General features: G+C 38.9%; 1 protein-coding gene across 1 annotated transcript in view; it reads right to left on the bottom strand.

Moving 5' to 3' along the window:
- The window catches only part of OSBPL11 (oxysterol binding protein like 11), a 38492-nt gene that overhangs the window by 9395 nt on the left and 2583 nt on the right, over window positions 1-26514 (bottom strand). Inside the window, exons 2-8 of the mRNA XM_056496523.1 lie at window positions 14182-14250; window positions 12936-13111; window positions 12046-12125; window positions 11139-11321; window positions 7282-7483; window positions 3428-3573; window positions 1387-1527 (exon numbers count right to left, since the gene is read on the bottom strand). Coding sequence (XP_056352498.1) covers window positions 1387-1527; window positions 3428-3573; window positions 7282-7483; window positions 11139-11321; window positions 12046-12125; window positions 12936-13111; window positions 14182-14250 — 997 coding nt within the window. The remainder of the gene's footprint in view (window positions 1-1386; window positions 1528-3427; window positions 3574-7281; window positions 7484-11138; window positions 11322-12045; window positions 12126-12935; window positions 13112-14181; window positions 14251-26514) is intronic.

The raw sequence follows: 26514 nt of genomic DNA on the forward strand, positions 1-26514 counted from the left end.
AAGGGCTGTGGATATCATCAGTGTTTTCCTTCTCTACAGCAGCAACAAGGCTCACATAGCAAAACTCAGTGACATAACTAACTGCTGTAAGCAGCAACACAGAGAATCTCAACATGGGATCAAGACAATCCATTTAAATCAGCTGCAGTCAAAGAGAAAAAGCACAGACATAAGACTTAATAGACATCCAAGTTAAACTGAACACACTTGCCATGTTGTTGCAACACCAACCTTGAGTATTAAGTGGCTTTTCAGTTCAGTATCCTGAAACTGAGTTAAGTACAATTCTAACAACTTCATTACCTGTTTCAAAGTCAGGTTTGTCCACTTCAGTGCTTCGCTTCTGCTGAAATAAACACAGCCTCTCCTTACACAGCCAAAAGTCACAACTGGGAGACAGGCTCAACAATTTGTTTCAACTAAGAGAAAAAGAGATCCTAAATCTAATCTTCAATGTAAGTGATAGAGTAACTTAATCAGCTCCTCGTTAAGCAGCAGGGGTTTACATGTGACCCACAGACAGCAGGGCCTGTTCACACCACCTTTTTGTTTTCCCTCTCAAGCTGTGAAACACAAGCTGCACAGTACAAAAGTTTCTAGGGGCTATGTAGTTATGCTCAAAAAACACAGGTTTAAAAAAAAATAACAATCCACAGTTCCAAAAGAGAATGTTTTCCTCACTGCAAGCCACCGTAAAATCCATTTCTTGATTTCAAAGTACCTAGTGCTTATGGCAAGAAGCCTTTACAGGAATGAATTGAACATAAGCTGGTAGCAGCCCGATTTTCCCAGATTTGCTACCCAAGTTGTCTATTTGCACCTGAGTGTTAATTTTTCCAAGCTGCTTGCTTTTGAGATCTGCACTCAAGTGTTAAATCCAATTTTCTCCAGTGTAACTTTGTTCTTGCCTGCTTGTGAGCAAACACAGAAATGACAATAGCAAAGAGGCTTAAACAGGCATCTAAAGATAGATAAGGTGGAACCAAAAGAAAACTTCTTTTCAGAAGCATCATGGACACAGGTGTAGGGTTGTGTGAAAAAGCATTATCAAGATAGGAAAGAGATCATAGAAACAGAGCAGAAAGAAAAATATGAGAAGGCTGAAGAAAACAGCATAAAAAGACTAAGGTTCAAACTGGAAAAAAAACAGGCCATTACAGGAAGGGTAATAAAAACACAGTAGAAAACACAAAGGGAAAGTAATAGAAAAGATAGAGTCAGCACAATTCACCTAAACCTGTCTAAATCTGGGACATCAAATCTTGGGACCTCATGTTGCTACTGGCCACAATTTCATACTAAACTCAATACTGTTCAATACAGGAGCTGAGGTTTAAATGATACCTCACTTTTACTGCAGCCAGTCTTCACACTTCAGTTACTTACTCTTGTTAAGTCCATGCCAAGTTTCAGCTGGGACAAAAGATGTAAGATAACACTGCGCTGCTCTTCCACTGCTCCTAGGTCATCTTCTTTATCATCACAGATATCCTCCAGCTCCTCATCTGGATTTATTTCTTCAGGTTCCTGCAATAAGAGCCATAAACTTTGCTCAAAGATGTAACTGGCCAGACAGTATTCAAAAAGTACTTCATATTGTATTTAACTGCCCATGTATGAAAAAAGACTAAATAAACCCCTGCAGAGAGCTACACAATGGAATCTACTCCCAAGATAAACAACAGCTGAAGAATTTGAATGGATATGAAGATAACTCAGTGCAGATTACATCTGGAGGATTCAGGCTCAGATTTCTCACCCTCTATCATATGGGTCATAGAAAAAAAGAAAAAAGCTTAAAAGAAATTCCTGTAAGTTTTGTGAGTTCACAGAATGTCAAGCATCTAACAGATATGCAAAAACAGCAAACCAAAAGCTAGCAGCAATTCCAACCCCCTCCACCTTCACACTACTTCAGCCTTTCCAGTGCTGCCATCACTACTCCAAAGGCTGCATCAGACTGTAATTCTGTTCATGAGTTCCATGACTACTATCATGCATGATATCCACAAGCTGCGCTTCACAAGCATTATCATGTTGCTACGAGTGCAAATATGTAACAGTGAAAGAAAAAAAATGTAACTTGGAGTAGTGTAAATAAAATTTATCTGCACCATTTTAACAACCACCACAGCCCAAGCAGAAAGCCAAACACTTCAGGCAGGAGGCATGGTGGCATTCCTAGGGCTCTGAGCTGCATCCTCCTGGAGCAAACAGCTGGAGGGAGGCAGATTCAGAGGGGAGAGGCACTGAATGCCACTGGAAGGCAGCAATGTGCCTCTGCCTAAGCAAAGCCCTTCGCCCTGGAGCAGCTGCCCTGGCTCAAGGCAGATTTACAAACACTCAACCACCAAAAACAGGCGCCCAAGCCCTCACACAGAACTCAAATCCTGGTAAGTGCAGCATCACAGAGGTGACTCCTTTCAAGGATTCTATGCTGTTCTGCTCTCAGAAATAAGGGAGCTGAAAATACCTACAGGGAATGATAACACCAGTCATACCTCAAATATGTTAAGTACTCAAAGTGTGACCAGTCTAATTACTGAAAGGAAGGAATTAAGTGATTTAGTTGAAAGCTCCTAGTTTTGTTTCATCTTTTCTTTTTTTAACTTAATAGTAACCACTCTGACCCATTTAAAAATCTATAAACTATAGCAATTGAAAAAAATCCTTTCCATTTCGATTTTGCTTTAAGACAGCCCAGTGCTATTGCAGAGATACAGAACAGCACATTATCTTTACACAGTTACACAGTCTCAGCCAAACAACTGTGTGAAACAAACTAGCATAAAGAGGATGTAATTATGATTTTCTAGCTTAGTTAGGGAAACATGTTCTTCATCATAATCCCTGCTGGTTTTTTACTTCAGTGTTTTGCAATTCAAATCCATTTTGTCAGTTATAATGATACAGACTGCAGCTGAAAATGATACAGACTGTAACTGTATTTCAAATGCATTAAGCAACCCTGTAGTCAAATGATGAGAGTTGTTGAGATTAAGAGAAACAGATGCAACAAGACCTAGAAAAAAAAGGGAAATGTAATAGCTGGAGACCAAGAATTCTGTCTTTTGTCTGCTTAGGCAGTTCTTCTTGGGCCTATTTTGAGAGTGCCACGAATTTCAGTTAAGCAGTATTCCCTCACATTTTATCTAAAACAAGTAAATAATGAAGTGCAAAAAACCTATTTCAATGCCACGCATTACCACCCCAACTGACAACAAGTTACATAAAGCAGCAAAAATTTGTTGAATAAACAAGGCAGAGAGTTTCATTTATTGCAACTGTCCTCACTCCTCCTCCTACACAGCTAACCAAAAGTATGAGAATGACTGTCATTAAATCATTTTCACATAATATGATTGAAACACTTACAGGTGTTCCTCTGAATAATTCCCCGCAGAAATGGGATGTCACATTACCTTACCCTTGTTAGCTGGCAGGGCTCTGCAATGGACTGCTCTTCTCTGACAGATGCTGGCTTGTTTATCTCTGCTGGGAAATTCTGAGCTGCTCCATTTTTGAAGTGGTTTGCCAGGGAGATCTTCGGTTCCAACCAACTGACTGTCGTTCCTGAAGCAAAGGAAAGTTTACGCTGAAGCTTGCTCATCCTCTGCAAGGTCAGTAAATAGCAGTTTCCAACAAAAGAACTATTTCTTATGGAATAAGCTGTAAGCAGCCAATTCCTCCTGCAGCCAATGCCTCCAGCAGCCACTAAACAAAGGTGGTGCAATGAGACACCACCTTCAGTGATCATTAGCACAAACACTGGGATTGGCGAGCTGTAATACATGCAACTTGGACTGGAGAAACTAGTTGGTGTCATGAAAGGTGTAATCAGACACTACAGGAGGAGCCCAGTATCATAGGAATGTTAAGCAGCCCTTACACTTTTCTTTAACTGGTACCAAAATTTTAAAAAGAACAGCCTTCCACTTATCAGCTTCTAAAACCCAGCTCTGTTCTAGACTATAAAGACCTAAAGCAGAAGTTTTATTGCCACTGTTTTCTCTGGAGAGGGTGCTTGTCTTTTCTCAGCTGCAGAGAAGGCAGGCACACACTGTTGAATAAATAATAGCTGTGAAAAAAAAACAAACCTAAAACAAACCTACAGGGTTTGGAAAGCTATTACCCACCTGATGATTCCAGCATCTCTAGTTACTCCCAGTTAATTTATCAGAACGGGTCGGGTTCCTCATTAATAATACAAATGTTCCATTCTTTTTCAAAGGGCAATAAATGCACAGGTGATTCCAATCAGTTTTTACTGAAGAATACACAAACTGACAAACCATCTTGGCTGGGTTGCAAACACAGAAATTATTAGGAAACCTGAATTTCTACCACCAGATAGCAGCTCCCTGTGCTATACTAAGACACCTGTACTATGATGTCTGTTCTCTCTTCCCATATGATACACAATACTTTATTTCCAGACCCCTGTTACCACCTGCAACTAGGTCACATCCTCAACCAAAACTGGCAGAGTAAGCTTAATTCAGATTAATAGCAGCATTTCCACCAGGAAAATACTGGGGCACTAAAAAAAGTCCAGCTTTGCTACTGATACAACTTTTCTACAGCTAGGTAGCTTATTTTCCTTATCCATTACTCATTAATTCACTACATCATAAGAAACAAGAATTCCTGACCACACTAAATTTAAGCTATTTAAACAGAAGTTTCAAAGAAGCAAAAAATTAAGACGTTCAGAATGTTGCTCTCACACCATTTTGAAAAGGTTTTACTTGTCTTAAAAACCTCTCCATGACATCTGCTTTCTAAGCTGTAACTTTCAACACACTAATCTCTAACTGCATGTTCTAGGCTGCATTTAATCCACACTCACTGCCTCTGTACTAGCTTGAATTTACCCAACAGCCTCCCTTTAATATTTTCTATCAGCTACATATAAAATGAACCTTATTTATTACATTTTCTGTTTAATTTTTGCTGTTAAGAGGGTATTTTTGAAAGATTCGAGCTACCAGCTGTGTTTTAATCTTTTTGAATGGACAAGATACCTCCTTAAAATTTCTCTTTCACTGGAAAAGCATATACAAATCTGCTCTCAGCTCCTGTGCGTAGGCACAAGCCATTCTCCTTACTTGTGACATCCTCCTCCCCTAGGAGTCTTCACCAATTTTTTTTTTAACAGCAGTCAGCACTCTCTGGTACAGTGCAGACCTCTTGAATTTTCACTTCCTACATTTTTCTTCAAGAGTTGCAAACTATTGCACACCATTGGTGACTGGAATTTAGGAAAAGTTAGTAAGTGGAACTTCCTAGTTCATCTTTAGGTTTGTGAATCAGAATATACTTTTTGTTGGGGCAGTATTTCCAGTCTTCTGATTGTTTTCTTTTTGGTTTTTTGTTCATTGGGGCTTTTTTTGTCATCTAAGAATCTATACATATTTTTTTTTGTAATCTAACAATCAAACTGGCAATCTTACATTATTTCTAATCCTTGGTTTTTAAGCCTGGCTCCACCAGTTGAACCAGAAGTATCCCTCCTTAGTTAAGAGGAAAAATCTAAGCTAAATGGATTTTTTAAAAAATTATTTAAAGAAGTTCTTGGCAATCTTTGAAAGGAACAAATGTATTACAGTGTCTCGAGGCCACAGCAGGGGGAGAGATGGAAGGCTGCAGAAAGACACATGCATTCTGTTAATGGTCTCTTTTTAACTCTGGCCCCAGTAATGCATCCTCCAATCTGCTGATCCTTTCTTCTCTATCCATCTCCCCAGGATATCACCAGAAATCTTCAAGATTTAGACATGTTCAAGCAGTATTTTTAGCTTTGGCCATAACAGGCAGATACCAACTGAATAGCAGTCATTGAATTAAACTCTTCCCTGCATGGTTTAAAAAATTAAAAACCTACATCACTTGTCAAAAAAACCCAAAACCAAAATTATCTTCTTAAGTAATTACAGTGGTGCTCATTGGACACTACTTATGTCCTCAGATACAAGTTAGAAAATCATCTTAGTAGTGCATATGTGAAAATGCCAAAACAAAAATACTTCTGATATGCATCTCCCACAGTTAGGCATCAACAGTCAAAAAATTCACAGAGAACAGGAAGAGTTCTTTCAGCACAACTTCAGACAAATATCTCAAGAGCTGCCATCCAATTTTTTGAGTTTAAAATGAAATTTTGAACTAAAATACAGAAAAAAATTGAATTCAATCTATTCACATGTTCTCTTTTGTGGCCTCTGGTGATTTTGGAATCACAAAAAAAAAATTATATAGCTTTAATATTTTTATATAACTTTTTTTTTCATCTTGGAAGCAAAATTAATTACTGCTCTGAAATAATATGCCTGAACAAATCAGGCACCAGAAATATGAGAGGAATATGGGACAGATAAGGGGAGAGACAACTTAGGTCTGTACTTTGTTACATACTTAATATATCTATTGAACTGCTGTGCAAGAGAAGCATTTGAAAATCCTATAAACCTCACAAAAAGCCACAAAGTAAACACATGAAAAAAGGCACAATAAGATGCAGAAGAATTGACAAACAACCACGACCATGTTCAGCTCCAAACACTGCACATGAATCAGGTAGAACAATTCCACTAAGCTCTTGCTTGCATAGAAGTGATAATTGTTCAGACATGGCAACATTTTTCTCTGCTGCCTGTGAATGCACATATTCCAAACCCATAAGTAGTAGGGTTTGGAATGTTTTTGTCTGTTGGGGTGGTCAGTAGTTTATTAAAAGAGATTTTGTTTTTCTTAACCTTTAAGCAATTTTCATTGACTTACAAGTCCATTCTGGCCTCAGAATTGAACACAATACTCGTCTTTAGACCATGGTTTAGACCAAGGCAGCAACTGAAAACAAGAATATTGATATTGCAAATTCAGAGTTTTGTATTTTAATGCTTAACTGGAAATGGAAGCTACTCACATGTAAATACTTACAAAAGGTATTCAGTGTGCAAAAAAAAAATTTAAAGCATGACAGCCTTTGTGTTGGGCCGCCTTCCATAATTTATTCTGTTGTGAGATGCTGTACAACAATTACATGTTACTTTTATGCAGCTGCTGCCACAGACTTCCCAATAGAATAAATGATTGAAAAAATACATATTCAACATGCACAGAGTTCCACCCAACACAAATAAGTTGAGGTTTGGAAAAATTCACAAGAAAGCAGACATTCAGCAGTTTCCTTTGCCCACGTGTTAGTAGAATGAACACTTTTACAAGGAAGGGATTTGTATTTGTTACAGAGCTCTGCTCTCTGTGAGCACCTATACCCACCTGCTGGTAAGGATCCCTTTTGTTGAGAAGCATGTTGTAACTGGAGAATATGGAAACAGTCATTTAAGCAGTTCATGGTTGCCATGGAAGTTGCTTTGAGCATCAAAAGGTCCTGATCCAAGGATGTAAGGTGACCGGAGGCAGGAAGGCATTCTATGCTCCTGATCAAGTCTCTCTGCTGGCCCTCAGCCTGAGACATCATCTGTCAAACAAAACAGTCACTTATCAGCTGCTAGAAGTGTTGTGTGATACCTGTTCAGCTGTGCACACAGAGGATCCCAAATGGTTTCAGCACAGTGATAGAACAACAAGGTAACAGATATATGTAAAATTAAATGTACTTGTTTTTCTTGACTATGAGAACTACTGCTACTACAGAGTTATTAAATACATGATGAATCTACTCACAAAAATACAAGGCACTTTATTAAAAAGTGAAAGAAAATCGAATGACATTAAAAAAAAGGCAAAGAGGAATTTGAACAAGATACTTGCTTCAGGGAGTATCAAACACTTTCATGCCTAGTCGATAGAGATGGGGGTGAGGGAAGAATTCCAGGATTACAAATATATGAAAAATATAAAAGCTAAAATCCTAAGGCATCACCCACATGCACTCTGTGTGAGAAGTAATTAAGCTCTGTGCTCTGCACATCCTGGAACAGGATCTACTGTCTGTGAGTATCAGGATTTTTTCCCTCCCTGCAATCAGAGGTGCAGTACTTTAACAGAGAAGACCTGTATTCCTCATTTTGGCTCAAACTATAAAGGATCTCCATTTATTGTCTGCACTAACATCACACTGATTATCACTATCTCAGCATTTACTTTGCAGGCAGGGAAGAAAATCCAGCCGGGTTTTCACTTTCATTCTGTGTATAAATTGCAGCTGTCCTGTCCTGCTGTTGTTGTCCCCCTTGCTCTCCCACCAAGCTCTTTTCCTCCTTCACACAGAGCTCCACACCCCTAGATCACAGAATCTGCAATAGCACATCTGCCCACATGAGGTACAGGGGCAAAGCACATCAGCCATCAAGCAGCACTTTCCTCTTTATACTCTCAGAAACAAAATACTACCTGATTTGAATCACAGGGATGAAAGCAAACTCCTACACATGCTAGTCCCCTTTCTGGAGAGGAACAACAAACAGCATCCATATAACTGGACAGCACTACTCTGCAATCATTATGTGTTCTGCTAGTGAAGGTAAATGTAAGGACAGATTGTCTTAGCAGAGCAGCAGCACAATTTCTATAGAAAACCTTTAAAGAAACATGCATTTAACTGCTGTGGTACTAGGTAGCTTTTTCACTCCAATTATTTAATTCCTAATCCTAGCAGTATCTGACTGATTTTTTTGTCAGTACTACTACCTGCAATCCCCTCCAGGAGCGGCTTTTAAGGTTTTATGCAATACTTAAGGAACACATATTCATCCAAGTTCAGAGTATGTGATCTTTGGAACTTTTAAGGGCTTGGCTCTGTAGCATGCAAAGGTGTGAATTTACAGAGCATTGGCTCTTTAAAAGTGGTACTAACTGTGCAGAGTCAGCCTTAGCATATACCAAGAGCAACAGGGCAGAAAGCTACTAAAACATTTAGTTATAGATAGCCTTGCCAATGCAAACATAACAGCTGCTATCACAACGTGTCTCATTTTTCTCCAGTCACAAACATCATAAAAGCCTTTGTGTGCAGTTTTTTCCCAACTTTGAAAGTGTGTTAGCTTAAAAAGAAACCCCCACAGAAACACCACAGACAATTAGTTGACAAATCACCACAATCCTTCTGGTGACCTTTACTGTTAGTAATTCTCCACGTGGTAGGCCCCAAGCACTTCATTCCAGGATCAGGCCAGACAATAGGACAAGCCATGCTATGCTTAGCTATGAAGTTCAAACAGGCATATTTCCCTTTCAAAGAACACATTTGGAACAGCCCTAAGGTTTTTCCTAATTATACACACAACTTTGGGAAAAAAAGATAGTGCCAGGAGAAGAAAAGCAGAGTGACTAAAAATCAAAAATCTTGGAAAAATACACAAACTATTGTTCTCACTCTGTGAACACAGACACCTGCATTTAGTGCAAGTTAGCAAAAAGATCTTAAACCTCCTGCTTTGCACAACTACCACATCAGCATCATGACACATATTCAGCCAAGAACAAAGGACAGTTAAAGGGAAAGGGACTGACAAGGACACACAGGTAGAGTGCAATTCCCACAGCTTTTCAAATTAATTTCTAGGTGTTCAAGCTGTACCATGCATGCTCAGGGGTAACAGGAACATACCTGCCTTCAGTATTTTAATTATATCTACAAAAAAGTAGGCATGATATCCAACAGCATTTTAGCTTAAAAAAGGCAAACTAACATTCAGAAGAGCCACCACTACTAAAGATTCTTCATCTGTACAAGTCTAAATTTTTTTAGCTGATAAACAATCATGTCGTGCCACCAAACTCAGCAGCAATCAAAAGAGCATTAATAGTTTCCTGTACTCTTTTTGTGCCAAGAAAAGTCATTCCACTTTATCCCAATTACAGGATGCAAGCCACTGCTTCAGTGCTCCAGCTCACACATACTCCTCTCTCCTCCCTGAAATTTTTGAATCCCATAATAGTGTTTGAAAATTCAAAAAGTGAAAAAGCTATTTCTGAAACATTTTTGTTTTCCTGAGTACCTGGCAGCACTTCACGTGTCTCTGCATTAGCACTACAGGAGAATTGAGTGCTCCAAGAGGATAAAAACAGGATGGCAGCAATTACCCTTTTGCAAGACATCTGCAAGAACAGTCTGCTGTGGAGAGAGATTCACAGACTCCAAGGTTTAAAGAGGCAGTCACCTTGTGCAAGCTACTGAATAATTATACCTTAGTACCTGATATAAATCAGGGCACAATGACAGCACGCCACGCTAGTGAAAGTATCTGCAACATCCATTTACTGGAGAACTTACCACAGTGCTCACCAACATATTTTAAGGTTAATAAAGCTCACAATATATAGCACTCTTCTATTCCAGTTTGTCTAAATTCAATTTCTAGCTGTTCACATTTCCTGTATCTTTATTTGCTTAATTTAAAAAGCCCTCCATTAGAAACTTATTTTTGCCAAGAAATTTATCACACCACACTAACTACAGTTAACATTAAAATACTTATTAACATCAATACTACCCCTAAGTAACACAAGTTTGCAATGCAGTATCTTCAGAGAGGCAAGATCCACCCTGGATATATTCACAAGTCAAAATCAACCAGTAGTCAGTCTGTTCTATTAATCAAGCTGGAAAGATAATTATTTCTGGATTTTTCTCCCAAAATACACTACACCTGAACATATAGTGAAAAAAGGCAGGGGTTTGAATTGCTCTCTGTACAGTCACATCCATCCCTAGACTATCTGTCTAAATGAATCAGCATACCAAAAAATGGTATGACCATTCCAAAATACAATCATGACCAACTTCTCCTTAGTCATAAGAGACACAAGCACAGCTTAGTCAGTTCTTTTATAGCTTGACATATGAAGTGTCCAATAGTATCATAATATGTGATGTTATATCCCTTAAGGATATTCCCTTGTCACTTGTAGTGCTATAACTTGCGAGGATGAGAACAGGGTTCTGCCTTCAGCATCAGGATACTACTGCAGAGTACAAGAATCACAGAATATACACCATGTACTCCTACAATTAGCCAGGGCAAGTTACTTATCCTCACACAGCTGTGCAGTAATAGCTTAGAACATGCTATTGACAATATATCCAACTAAGAAGAGCAGGTTTCTCCACAACCTTAAAAATAATACCACAGCTCTCTCAAAAAACTGTAAGGGAATTTAAACATACAAACCTCTCTAACATCTACAAGGTGATCTGGCTGCATAATGGGAACTCTTTTTCCCGTTGGCAATCTGTGATGTCCAACATTGAAGAAGGAAACTGCATTTTGACTGGGTCTTCTCTGCACACCAGGAGAGTTGGCACTTCCTTGGGATGCAAGAGAGAAGCTGCGAGATTTCAGAGGAGGGTTGTTCTAGTGAATAAATAAGCATATTGAGAAACATTTACAATTAATTCTAATAACCAGCAAATCTTCTAATGTGAAAGCAACAGCAGAACAGTTTAATTTTTAATAGAGCAAGGAAAGATGGCAAAGGCCTAATAATGCATTAGTAGCAACTGCTAAATATTTTCCACTGTCTGCTTCTAGCTGCTCTCTTTTATAGTCTAATTAAGAACAATCTGTGAAATGAGACTGATCAGTAAGTATCACTTCTCTGACTTGAAGATCAGTCCTTGATCTGCAGCAGCATCAGAAATTGACTCCTAACAGATCCTGCAGGGATAGAGCTAACATTTAAAAGAATGGAATTTCATTTAGAGCTATTAATTCAACTTACCTCTTACAACAAAGCCAATTACAAGATGCTGATTGTAACTTAAAAGCAAGATATTATTCAGGTATCAGATCAGGTGTTATAGCAATCAGGAGGTCCTATACAATACACTACATGCAGGCCCATGACACGGTAAGCAAATGGAAACAACAGTGCTGAGAACTTTTTTCTCAAACATGGGAATTCACCCTAAATTTATCTGTGGGTTGCTGAGTGGTTTTTATAAATAAAAGTAAGAGGTTAAAAAAGGGAGGGGAAAGAAGTAATGTTCCCAAAATGGAAGGACTTCAGTAACACTGAAGTTGTATTTGCAACTGCTTCTACTACCAGCCTGATTTTTGCCCATGAGAGCAGTCATACCTTTCCAATAGCTTCTGTGTGATGCTGTGTGCATATCTGTAGCCTGCTAACCCAGTGCTGCCGCTCTTTAGCATCAGTAGCTAATAAAAGCAAACCAAAAGGATTCTGTTAAATGAAGACATTTCAAAGTATGGACAAAAACAACTGCTTAATTCTTAAAAATCACAAGACTACCAGTGCAAAGTAATTTATTTTTAATCCAAAACTCATTTGCCTGTAATAACTATAATGTTAAGCCAAGTTCAACAAAAATAGTATATACTTTCTTCTTTCTTTATGCTATTTTTTAGTGTTAAGAAATTAATTGAAAAACATCAACAAACCATAATTGCCCTCAAAATATTTTAATCTAACATGAAACATTTTCCTGGAATAAAAAGTAAGGCACTCGAAATTAGAAAACTACAGCAAGTCTTCCAAGGAAGAAATACTCAAAGTCATTAGCCTAGATTTCTGCAGCCTACAAAATCAGAGAATGGGCTTTTATAACCACCATAAGGTGGCTAACAAATCAAATGTTAGGAATAATTAAACTCTCTGTGAGCATCACCATGGATTTGCTGCCCACAATGATTTAGAAAACCTTGAATCAGTACAATTTAAGGACACTATACATGAAGATTAAACTCCATTCCACATATATGAAGTCTTCTGAACATCATCAAACCCAAATGTTATGGAACTATCCATAAATACAGACCATTTCTAGCTGGACAGTAGGATGGAAGTTTTGCACATAATTTTCACAACATTTTCCCAGCACTTTCAGCACTTTGCCAACCAGGTTCTCTTGCTTTGGCCCTGCAGCCAAGCCCAGCCAAGCAGCCCCAGCTGAGAGGGAGGATTGTCCTCTAGTGGAAGGATCCCCTGCCCAAGAATCCAGGTCCTACCTCTTAGTTTATACTGCTCCCCACTGGCAGCATTGACTGTGAAGGTGTGAGAGTCTTCATCACTGGGTGAAATGACAGCTCCAGCCAGCTGCAGGGTACCTCTGGGCTTCAGGTGTCTAGACTGCTCATTCACAAAGTACTCCAGCAGGCCAGCATCATTGTTTAACACAAAATACCTGCAAGGATAACAAAGCAAATACACTAAATAAAACCAGCTCCTATTCCTATTTTTTTGTTTTGTTTTGTTTTTTTACTTTTTTGTGCAGGTGGTGATACTGGGAGAAGTCAATACTGTTATTACAAGTTTGCACAGATGGGATTGGGACTAAAACATTTCTGTCAGGAAAACCCTAACCATATGAATTACGTCCCCAAGATGGCACAAAAATTAATTTGTTGGCTTTTTTTTTTTTCCTCAGATTGCATGGATTGCACAACAGAACAACATCCACACAGAAGAACACTATTGCAAGATTTTGGGAATCAAAAATGATATTCTGAATCATTAGTGCTTAATAAATCCTTAAATTACTTACATTAAGAGTAAAACAGCTCCAGATACAAAGGAGTTGAGATGCAAAATCATGAAACTGAAGTAATCCCAGATCTTTTTTTTTTTTTTAAATGGAAGTGGACATTATGCTACAACTTTCACTTGAGTTTAATGCTGAGTATATTGACATGAGTCACTCCATGCCAGGGGCAGCACCTGTGGCACAGTGTGGTACACTAAGGACTCATCTCTCCAACATGAATTTGGTTGTACTGTGCTGCTTTAGGAACAGCACTAAACAAGACCAGAGAATTTCACCTGACACAGAAAATCAAGTTATTCCAGGGGAGATGACATCCTGGGGAAAGTGAAAAGCTTGCTCGAGTTTGAATTTACAGTAATGAAGTCTTAACTTTTTAAGTGATAGCATTACTTGGCACAAAGGTGAAGACTCAACAGAAAACACAATGGCAGTATTTTTTATGGAAAAGAAAAAATAACTTAATGTTTTTTGCACATACAAACATAGTTATAAGCCACAAAATTGGTTAACTGCTTTATATTCATATCTTAATACAAATATTATTCATCTACACATTATTAGTTTAATCTATATTGAGAAAAGCATAAGATTCTTGCATAAAGCCTGCCTACTAGAAAAAGAGAAATCTAAGTATTATTAAAAAATCAGAAACCTGTTCATTTGGATGCTACAGAGACCAACATTACTGAAAAGCACCACGAAAGACTTACCGATATTGCCAACCAGTGACAAGATTGGTGTACTTCATTAAGTAGCCACAAATATTTTCCATGTGATCACTATCAAAAGAGAGAGAAAAGCAATCAGACAATACTAAATGCATCTTCCCAGCTTCTGACCATCTTTATTCCCAGGAGATAAATTTTACATTCATTTTTAGTAAGGCACTATCAATTCAATAAAGCTACACTTTGAAGATTTTCCAGCCTTGTTAATAAAATAGTTCAAGATAATTTAACCAGACTTACCGAATTCCGAACAATTTGAAGCCATAATTAGCTGCACCATTTCAACAGGCAGTTCTAGACACATTTTTACAAGTTTCAGGTAATTAAAGACTTTGTATCAATGCTGCTTGGTTCCTGCTCTCTGTTCAAAACAAACTTTGTACTTTTGGATACCTGAACAAAATTAACTTTCAACATCTTATTAACACAACCCTGAATCACAACCACCAACCTAAACAGTCTGTAGCTACTCCTACATCAGTGTGGTGTTATTAATCCCTCACATCCAGCACCCTTTCCTCTGCAGAGTCATGCTCCTGAACAGATGTTCTACAGAACACAACATGCAAGTGCAAGTCATATCAACATATTCTGAAACCTAAACCAGAAGCCAAAACATCTCCTCCTCTGGCCTGACAGGAAAAATCCAGTTGTTTCTCCTTCGAAGGTTCAACTTGCAACATCCACCAAAAATGAGAATCCATCAAAGGCACCTGGCATGAAGCCTTAATATCACTATAGGCAAAATACACTACCATTTCTGAAAATCAATTGCCCTAAATAAGGCTTGCAATTACTATGGCTACAAATTACTCCTTTTTAGACCACAGTTTAAAGACCCATTTTATGCTGTATGTTCCCATAAATCTAAAAATGCCACCTCAATGCCCTCACCTCACAGTAGGACATAATCCTACACTGAAGAATACACTCTTGATAGACAATTCAGGTCCACATGAGAAAAAAGTTCCTATTACTACAGAGAAGAATTGAAATAATGACCCAAATATCAAACACTTTGCTTCTTCAAAAGAAATTTCTCACTAATCTTATTTAAATTTTAAATTAAAATTTCTGGAAGTTGCAGTATATTTAAGATTAAAGTAAATTATCCAAAGTCCACTAGAGCAGCAGCAACCTGCCATGGTTGTTAAATGGACAAAGTAGACCCATGTCAGCAAAAGGGGAAAACGGGACTATGAGAGCCAAGGGATCATCTCCATTAGTGGGTTTTGTTTGCAAACATAGTTGAGCTAAGTACTGGGGTAAATTCTAAATAACAGCTAAAGCTGCTGTCTACACCTCATTTATAGACAGTATCACCAGATTAATTAGAACCTGACAGTTTGATAAATATAACATCACACTGTTTCATCTCGAAGAAAGCCATTTAGGGTGACACTAATGAAAACAGCCACAGAGTAAATCACTACCATTCAGTGATACAACACAAGCCAAGAGATACAAGGTGCATATTTTGAATAAAAAGAAAACAAGCTACTGATTTTTAATATTACTTCTAAAAGCAAAAATATGTGTCCTAGCTATTACAGCAGCAATCAGTATTGCAATAATATCCTGCAATGGAGAGCAGCCAGCAGGACTATCTAGGAATTTAATTTCTCATAGCTCATTAAGTGGTACTACAGATTAAAAAAAATATATATATAAAAAAAAGGAGAGCAGAGGGTGTCATATATTTTAAATGTACAGAGAAGCTAAAGGAGACAATCAAACTCATCCTCTGCAGACACCTCTCACTTGTTATTATTGGCATACAAGGGAAGTACAGTTTAGACTTGCTCACTGTCTTAATTTAGCTGAAAATTATGAGATTGCATAGTCATAAAAATGCATGAGCTTGGGTTTTAATCATCTGCAAATTGTCGCTAGTCACAGCTAATTATTTTTCAGGCTCTAGTGAATGTGAGCTACACCCTTGCTTTCCAGTGAGACACTGTACATAGCCCTGCCCATTCTGGCTACAGCCACTGCACTCCCATTAATTAATCTGCCTAAATCATGGGTACCTTTAACAAAACCCAAGAAAAATCAGAAAGCTAAGTTCAGACTGCAGTGAATGCAGCAGGACTTTGTGTATGACCTATGGAAGTCCATTCATCTGACACGGCTAACTAAATAGATTTTGATTAAAATAATTTGACCTCTGGGTATTTTTTGTGTGTGACAGATAAAATAGCTGATTTTGTCATGCAGAAAAAGGCACTGTAGAAGGGAGTGCACCTCTTCTGGTGACAGAGTTCCAATGACCATCACATTTTGCTGTCATCTGCATGGTCCTTTCCACTTGGATTTTCACTTTGTCTAGACCTAAACTTCTTCAAATGCCTCCTCTTCAATAATTTTTATCTCTAGCCTCATTACTCCCAAAATTTGGAGGGTTCAACTGAAAGGCTTTGGAAACAGCACCCCATCCCACAGAAGTCTGAGAAAGTGACTGAGACTTAATAATTCAACATTTGAACTAAGGTTTATTTAAAAAGAAGTGAAAAATATATACACTAAAGAAATCAAAACCCACTCTGCAAATTGCAATTTACAAAAAAGTAAATTCTATAACTGTACATAAACCCATGGCATAACTACAGTATATCTCCTAATCTTCTTCTGCATGTATGAATACAGAAAAATATTCTCAGTACTATTTATGAACAGGGCCAGGGATTGTAACTAAAGCATTTCTTGAAGAATTTCAAGATTAGTACCTCCACAGCAAGAGCTAAACCAAGACATTTGTTGCTGCTAAAGCAGTGATGTAAGACAGCCAACATTAAAAAAAAAATTACAAAATCACACCCAAAGAAAATCCAGTAAAATTTCACTGGTATGGAACTAACTACAGAAAGCTTGTAAAATGGTAGACTTTGAAAACAAGAGGTTGAGGTTCAAGGACTGGCTGTGCTCACAGATAACCACAGTCCATAAAATATGAGTAAGCCCCTACTGTTGTTTCATTGGAAACAGAGCTGGCAAAACCTGTCTCAAAGTCACCAATGTACTTCAAAACCTCCAGAATTTCCGACGGGGTTTTGACTTCCAGAAAACAAAATTCAGAAGTGAACTTGACACTAAACACTGAGCAACTTAACAGTGACAGTGAGGGCTGGCTCCCTTGGGATATTTGCTGATTTTCAGAATCCCTTTGCATTCACACTGCTGCCTACGTGCATGTACATGTACCTACGGGTATGTGTGTCTTTCCATAGCCAAGATGCTGTTCTTGCTATTTAAAATGCTCACCACAGTCTCAGATTGTCAGAGGAATAGCAACAGCTCAGCAACCATGAGTCAACAATCCCTAAAGGCCCTATTTCTGTCGAAATTCACATGTCCTGTCAAAGAAAGGAAATGTTGCAACAGACACATCATAGTCTTAAGGACATTAAAAAAATTGATTTTAACTTTTGCTGGACTACTTTAAGTGAGGATACTATACAAATCACAATACAGAAAAAAATTATGCAGAACACAATACAGCATCTGACCTTTAGTCCAGCACATTTACCACCTCCCAAAACCTGGTTTGTTTTTTTCCAAAGGCTGAACTTGATGGCCTACTTATCACAATTTTTTAGTTTATAAATACTGTGAAATGGACTGAAACTGTCCATGTAAGCAAATGACAGATGTCTGCAATAATTACACATCAGTTCATATTCTTCCCACAAAATTATCCCTCCCTTACATCAAAAACATTTACCACAAGCCAGATTTCTACATATCTACATGCTACTAAAAACATTAGGGATAAAAGATTCACAAAGGATCACTGTCAGCTTATTTATCCTTCTCTAGTTTTACTTTTCTAAGTTGTAGCAGCTGTCAGTGCCTTGCAGGGTGGTCTCCTGTCCCGGGAAGAAAGCAGACAGTGACAACCAGGCCAAATTCCCCTGTATCCTGTTTACATGCAGCACCCAGGCGTTGGACGCAGATACTGAGAACAGTAGTCCCATAATGACGTCTTTCAGGAGCTTCTGCCAAGACTCCCAGGCTCACACCTGACAAGTGCTGGCCCAACATTTTCTCTGAGAAACAGCAGCAATACAGAAGGCTTTGCCTTTTCTCATACCCCTCACTTATATGTTTCCATGAATGCCCCCCAAAAAAAAAACCCAGCAGTGGCACAAAATTACAACCGTAGGGAAAACAGTTACAAAACAGTTTCAGCACTGCCCTTCAGATGATTTTAATTTTGCTGGGACCCAGACAGCACCACGTGGGATGCTTTGAGCAGCCAGGTCTCTGAAGACCCAACAGCTGCTGGAAGAGCAAACGCAGCGGCCAAAGGCTTCCCCACCGACTTGCGTAAGGCTGACTTCAAGCAGCAGCTGAGTATGTGTGGATTTACTGCCAGCAGGAAGGACGACCAGAAATCTGGAGCCCATGAAGATGTCAGAGAGAGCTCCTGAAAGGGGATCCAGCCTCCAGAGCTGCCATGGCCACTGTTATGACAGTGCCTTTGGATCCTGGCCAAGGGAAGATGCTCCTTTCTACTGGGCTCACAGCAAGATGCAAACCCCTGGTGAAAGAGACTGTCTTTGTATTAAAAGCTAGCAAAGCATAAAAAAAAGGAAATAAAGAAATGAGGATTGTAACAGTGAGTAGCCAATGTAAACTCATGTAACCAATAAGTGATTTCAACTATACTGTTTGGAAAATGCAGTGACCATTTTCAATGAACTTGTTAATCTCCATTTGCCCACAGGTTCACTGTGGGCAATGGCTTGCTTTTTCCTCTCTGGGCACTGCAAAGTGCTTATCTACAGAGCACTGATTCCCCTTTTCCTTACACAGAGGGGTAGGCAGTGGAGAAGAGAAAGGGGAACAAAAATCCCAACAGTTATGTCAGAATGGAACACTGTGGACTTATCTTCTGCAACTGCAAGAAACCACCACCAAGTAAAGCACACTCCAATTCCACTGATCTGTGGTGCAGGAGCAGGTTTCCTAGTAAACCCAACAAGATAAGGCAGAAGCATCAATCAATTACCTCTGCTCTTCCAAACAGAAAGGAAAAAAGAACTATCTTTGGAAGAAGGTAAAAAAAGAAGAAAGGAAAGAAGAAGAAAGGAAAGAAGAAAGAAAGGAAAGAAGAAAGAAAGGAGAAAAAAAAAAACAAACTATCTTTGCTGTGCAACTCACCAGCAGTGCCCTACAGTCATCTGTGAAGTAGCAGCAAAGCTCCTGCTCTTCAGCTCATGTGTTTGACTACTCAATTATAAATTTAGAAACCAGAAACAAGTGCAAGGAAAAGAGGTCCAACACTATGACAAGAACATCAACAGTAGACCTCAAGAATACTTCAGAACACCACTTGGCTCCACGTTCGCCAGCAACACACACCCCCTCATTAGATATAAAAACTTCTCTTCACATGCACTTCTGTAAATCCTTGGAAGAGCAGCACGGGGCTGCCACAAAAAAAGGTATGGCAGAGCCAAAATGAGCAATCAGCTGTCCATGATTCCAGCATAATGCAGGCCAGCCTCCCTACCCCTGGAGCGAGGGGTTCTCCCACAGCCCTCCCTCCACAAACCCTGCTCTCAACACAAGTCGTGCTGGCACCTCAAGCTCTATCAATACTGCTTCTCAAGGAGAACGATAAATCACGCTAACAAGGTTTCTTTTAAAACCATCATAACTAAATTTGTATTCCATTCTCCTCTTTTCAGCATTAATAGCACAGGTCAATTGCATACAAATGAAACTACTGTAATACTTTAACAGTGTAGCAAATAGAAGAAGAGAGATAATATTTAATAAATAAGTAGCAAAACACTGTTTTCACATATGGATTACAAAACTGATTATTTAAATACTTTATAATCTACAAAGCTCTCTAGCTCTCACAATACATCTGCCTAGAAAAAAACTGCAGTGACATTCAGCTCAGCAATTTGTCTCACACACAGGTGAACACCTCAAGTCAGCAAGGACTCCACTTATGGACAATTTATTTGTGGATTTGCGTCAGCAGAACAGAACTGAAGCTGCACCCAAGAGTCAGTAGCCAACCCAGCAGATTTTGCTGCAATGATATCAGTGGAAAATAAACTGTACATTTAGCCAACATCATTTTAGGGCTGGAGCAAAAAAGGTCTGAACTCCCCCCTTAATGCCTCCGGAGAGGTTGTCTGCAGCTTTGCTTCCATTTATGTTACCAGTTTATATCAGCACACCATAATGCACAGTTTCATACATTGCTGTTAACCCAAAACTCTCTCAAAATCTAGTTTCAGAAAGCTCAAGCAGTCTAATTAAAGCTGCTCTGCCCAATGAACAGTACTGATACAACAGAAACAATGAAAACACTGATGGATGTGTACCTTTTCAGTTTTGGATAATCTGCTGCCTATGATACCTGGGAAAGCAGTGGATCCTGGTAAGCACCATCCACAGGGACTGGTGGAGCAAACCTCTGTATTGTTCAGTTATTCTTTGGCACAGTCCAACATGGTTACTACATGTTCCATCCCTAGGCATTCTGCTCTCCTTCTAGTCTAGTAGCTCCTATCCTACCAGAAATATGTAGATTTGCCCTTGCAGTTTTGAGATTTGAGTTTTGGGATTATGTAATTTTAAAAGATCTTATTAACAACTGCACACTGCCATTCTAGACTCTGAAGCAATAAAACATTGAAATGGAAGATAAATACACTGATCAGCTACCTCAGATGAGCCTCTTGCTTTGTAATTATTTTTGAAATATGACTTACAACATTTCAGGTTGAAAACTGAGGATAATAATTATTATCACCTTTCAAGTAAGTAAGACCACACTTAAATAGCCTATTCTCAATTGACGTTATCTAAATATTCATAAATACAAGCAAAAGCCTGTGTGGACCACCAGACTCAAGAAGCAATGGCCAGTAGTTTAAAGTCTAGCAGGCAAACAAAAGTGGTGCAATTCAGCAGCCGTGAATGACATTTCCTAACTTTGAAGCTTTGAGCAGGAAGCTGAGCAGGAGGATTAGAGATTTCCCAGAGGCCCATCTCAACCCAAATAATTCCATAAATCTTTAACACAGAGAAATTAAGCAAAAATATTCTTACATTAAAATTGAGGTGTAAGACACTAGGAAGATTTAAATGCTAAATAAGAAAGCACACACATTAACCATCTATGACTATGACCACATATAAAGAGAGCAGGGCTACTTTCTTGTTAGGTGCTTTAAGGGAACAGTGATTCCAAGCCAAGGAATTATTCAAAAGTGCTCCTTTTCATTGTGCAATGAGTATGAGGTATTATTCATTTGGCTCTCATGCTCTAATAATGAGTTCCCTTGTGGTTTTCTTGTGCTTGCTATGGACATTTGTGAAGGAGTTGTGTACTGAACAGTAAGAGGACAAAAATATTATCATTCCATTTGGATACAGGGAACTAAGGCACAAAGAATTTTCTGCCTCTCTAATTTTGAGACCAATGCAGTGCAATTTTTATTTTATCTTATTTGTACATTCAAATCATGGCCTCCGCTGACTTCAGCTGCAACTGAGACCCTGCAAGTTTTGCAAAATCAGAGCCAGCTGTTCTGAAAACAGACCTTCAAGAAAAAGAGGAACACAGTTAACGATCACCAGAGAAAACCAGTTTGAATAATATATGACTATTATCACAAAGGAAGTCAGAGTCAGGGTCAGGAACCAGCTCCTTTACACAGCATCCTGCAGTTCTGCCTAGCAGATCTCTTGCTTTCTGACACATCACCATGCAAGGAAAGTAACCAACTTTCTCAGTGCAAAACAAGTTCTTTGGGAAATTTGACAATATCTGAACATTAACCAAGATTTTAAAGATTTTTAGCCCCCTTGAAAACTGTGGAATCCACATCTGAAAGCAAAAAAGAAAAAATGCTTACCCACAGGAAAAAGCTCCAAAGCCGGCTGTCAAACACAAGACTGGCAGCTTAACACACACAAAGGAACAGCATTTCTCCTACTCAATTTCAAACTGCCCTCCCCTCCCATTTCAGCATTAAACACACAGAAGAGAAAATCTGAAAAGGTGCAAGCTTTGAAAGCACCCTAAGAAGAAAGTTGTCTGGCAGTACTGCCAGCAGGCAGCGATCCCCTCCAAGAACTCCTCAGCGCTGGCAGGGGATCAGAGGGCACGTCAAGGCAAGGTCTGTAAGTAAACAGGGGTCACTGCACTTGTGCCTTCATTTCCACAGTATGGTGAGTACAGCACAGGAACCTTCCCAGGATAACATAGCAGCAGCAGCTGGTGCTCTCTGCTCCTGCATTAAGCAATGTGATTAGGTCAGGCACATGCAGTTTGTTTTTCATCTTCTCCCGGGGGAGAGAATGTGTGTGGCACAGAAGGATGTTAATGTTGTACTCCACTTAATTAACTCTCAGCTACATAATTACATTAGAAAAGGTGAAGTAAAGAAAAATACTCTTTGCACTTAGTGAAGGGTAGACATTCATAACAGCCATCAACTCCTGCAGAAATCTATTCCATGGACAGCACAAATTACTTGATATTTAAACACTACCCAAAAACATGTGCTTAATTTGAACTCTAAGTGAACATCCCACTATGAACATAAGTACAAGTCAGAACCAGCTCCCACTTATAACACCCCTGTCTGTCCAAAATGGAGAGGCTCTGAGAAGCAAGAGAGGGACAGCGCTCAAAGAGCCACAGGGCTGGAGGAGGAAACCCAGACCTTGTCACCTGGCTCAGGAATGGGGCTCACATTCCCTACTAGAACATCAGTCAACATGAAGCTCCTGTTTGAATTACCCAAACCTGTTTCTCCAACTCTATCCACTTACTACCCCTCACACAAAGATTTACTTCTCTTAATTTATGACACATCTGCTCCAACACCAATTTTCCAAGTTTAAATACATGTGTGAACACGAAGAGCTCACCTGCCTTTTGAAAAGTGCCTGGGGCTTTACAACTGTAAAATCAGTTTGGTAAAAGATGACCTTAATATTTTTATAACATAGAATACGTACTGAGATTGATGTAACTGGCTGATCATTTTAAATATAAGCCTCTTGTCTATTCTAATGAGTAAATTATGGGATGTGCAGAATTTCTAAATTAGTGCAAGGAGCGTGATATACTCTTTAAGCTAAGAGCCAAATGAGGATAAAGAAATTCAGGCACCAGGTTTTTCAGCCAGCTCCCTCCAGCATATCAAATAAATGTGACAACACTCCTAATCTGATTTTAGTAATAAAAACGAATACACAAAATTACAGAAATAAATTCTGAGTTTCACAGCAACCACTTGAGAAAATAATCTCTTCAGCACTCCAAATAACCCCTCAAAAAAGACCAGCAACAAGTCAGAAAGTGAGCAGCATTTCTTCAGCTTTCTGAAGGTCCCACCACACATCACCAGAAACAGAAGCAAGGAAGGTCAGGACTCACTCTGACACAGACTTGGCTGTGTCATCAGAGCCACCAGCCAACCCAAAAGATGCCAGTACAAACATCATCTCCCTTGGGAGCTGGCACCTCTATGTGACAGTGCCAGCAAGTTCTTACAACAGTGGGATACTGAGGAAGTGAGGTGAGCTGCAAGAGCAGAGGAAAATCAAAACTGGGGCAGCCCTTGCCAGACCTCCCACCTGGGAGTGACACCACAAAATTACAGCCTCTCTCTCCCTCTGCAGCTGTGCCCCACAAAGAAGGGAGTTACAGTTATTGATTCCAGCAAATATACACAAATTCCACCTAAAATCCTAAAGAATTTTGTTTCAAGCAATGCAAAAAGAAAATCCAGAACAAAGGAGATGGGTAATAAAAAGGAAGCACTAGTGGTACCAGTGTTAGAGAGAACTGTCCTAGGATGACACTAACACCTACATGAAGGTTTGGGACATTTCTTCTACTTAGTAAGCAACAGGAAGCATAGCTTAAATTCTGACCTTCTCTCAGAGCCAGTTGATTAGGTCAGCTCACACCACCCTACTGCAGCCTAAGGAAGGATTTGATGCCCAGACAAGAACAGAGGACCAGCAAGGGAGAGGTTTGCAATTGTTTTTGAACACTGAGGTGCCATCACCTCCTGTATCTGTTTCAATCAAGCTGGTTCCAGCTTTAAAAACCAAACAGATGAAATTTATCCTCCCAAGATCAAACATTTATTGGAATGTGACCAGAAACACAAGAGAAACCAGGAACACTCAGTACATATTCTTGCAACTAAGACTGACATTGGGACACCCCCCAACATAAGGATCAGTATTGTATCAGTTTCAAGACATTTCCCTTTACTGCAGCTAATTAGATCATTTTTGCAAGATAGCAGGAATGAAAATCAAATGCTTCCACAGCCTCGCTCAGTTTCACATGCTTTGCTTCTATGTGTTTGAAGTGCAAAGCATTGTTAGTCATCCTCAGTGGCAACCAGGATCAAACTTAGAAATGAGCATTGCCTTTAAAACATATTTCCTACTGCATGATTTTCTGAAAAAGTGCTCATGATCATCTCAAAATGCAGAATTAAAATATATTCACTTCTTCCAGTTACCAGTTCTTCTGCTACATTGTCACATGCTGGCTGCTCAAACACAGAACACCGAATTAAGGTCAGTAACTGTTTACTCCCCTTTTCTGGTATTTAAGAAGACATTTGCATAGTATCAACTGAAAAAGGCCTAAAACCCACAAAAGAAAACTGGCAACCATTTCACTTATTTAAAATTTGTTATCCATTTGCATTTGATACCAAAAAACATTAAGTGCTACCCTTTGGCAAAACTCTTTCTCTGCCTCCTACTCCAGCCCAAAGCCACATGGAGTAACTCTGCAAGAGAATCTGTCTTAATTTAATAAACTAATTAATGACCAGCAGAAGCCACCCAGCATAGAAACCCTCTTACTGGCCATTGTCACACCTAGCAAGAAAAAAAAAAAGTAAAAAAAATCCTATCAGTCTAGGAAGTTTACTCCTTGAAGCTACTTCCATCCAAATGGGCTTCTATGTTGACAACTGTGAATAACCCTGCAGCACTCAGGTAAACTCTCAAGAACAACTAACAAAAAAAAAAAAAGTAACTCACTCCCTTAAACAAAGAGCAAAAGACACAATCTGCAACATTTTATAATTATACATGGCGAAATCCATAGTGAACAGATGCTAAAACCATTTGAGAAATAAGGAACAAAGGCAGCTATCTACAAAAATACAAACAGAAGTGAAAACACAAATAGTTTTTGAAATATAACTTGCAAGGTTCAAAATCAGCAATCATTTGGGAAATTCATGAACATTTCACCTGTATTTCTAATGGCAGGGGAATAAATGCTGGGAATACTTTTAATAGTAGAATTGATCTATGTATTTGAGAGCAGAACAACTAAGAAAAACATAAAAGGACAGCACATTAGCATGTCTCCAACTGGGAAAGACAATCTTGTTTCTCTAGTGAACCAGAGCACAATATTTCACTTTGTAGATAAATAAGAACCAGTGATTGCCCATCACTTCTCTCAAAATTATCTGAAAGCCCCTCAAGCCAGGCTGACAGGACTTGTTATACTTCTCTGGCACATGTTCTGATCAGCTCTCCATACAGGTCATACATAGACAAAAATATTCTGCTTTCTGGTTGTGAAACTTTTATGTTATTTGAATGACTACAAATCACATGTCACAGAAGTACCAGCCCAACCTGTATCCTTCCTCTCACTGCTTTGAAAGCACTCTTGTTCATCTAACCCAGAGCAAGGCAAAAACCAAATGAAGATGGTCATAAGGTAAAGCAGAATTGCTGAGTGCAAGTAATTCTTTCTATGGGTGAGGCTGTACTTACTTCACAGCTTGGTTACTGCTGAAAATAAAGAAAATATTATAATCTTAAACTACTTTATCAAGTAATCTTTTAATAATCTGAAGTTATTCAGAAGTCTTACCTCCTGGTAATTGTTTCTCTAAATGAAGACAGAGTTAAAGAATTTAGTGTGCAGTGCAGCCTCTGAGGCTCTCTTTATCTACTCTAAATGCAAGTTAACACTCAGGCTGTTCCTAACCCTTGTGAGGAAAATGAAGCCAATGGTTGGTCCTTCTCAGACACACTCTGACCTGATCATATATTCACAAGAAAATAAGATCCTTTCCTGTCAGATGGCTAGAAGAGGCTTTTCTCAAGAACTCTTAACTTCTACTAAGTAAAATAAAAAAATTTTAAAAAAAAAAAAGAAACCAATCCCTTACAAATTTCAGAAGAAGCTCTGCTATACTGGCTGGTAAACTCACCAATTCACAGGCTACAAACCAGAAGTTTGAAAAGAGATCCAGCTGTATCTCCACATCATCTGAA

The sequence above is a fragment of the Oenanthe melanoleuca genome, chromosome 7 (assembly GCF_029582105.1).
Source record: "Oenanthe melanoleuca isolate GR-GAL-2019-014 chromosome 7, OMel1.0, whole genome shotgun sequence".
NCBI lineage: Eukaryota > Metazoa > Chordata > Aves > Passeriformes > Muscicapidae > Oenanthe > Oenanthe melanoleuca.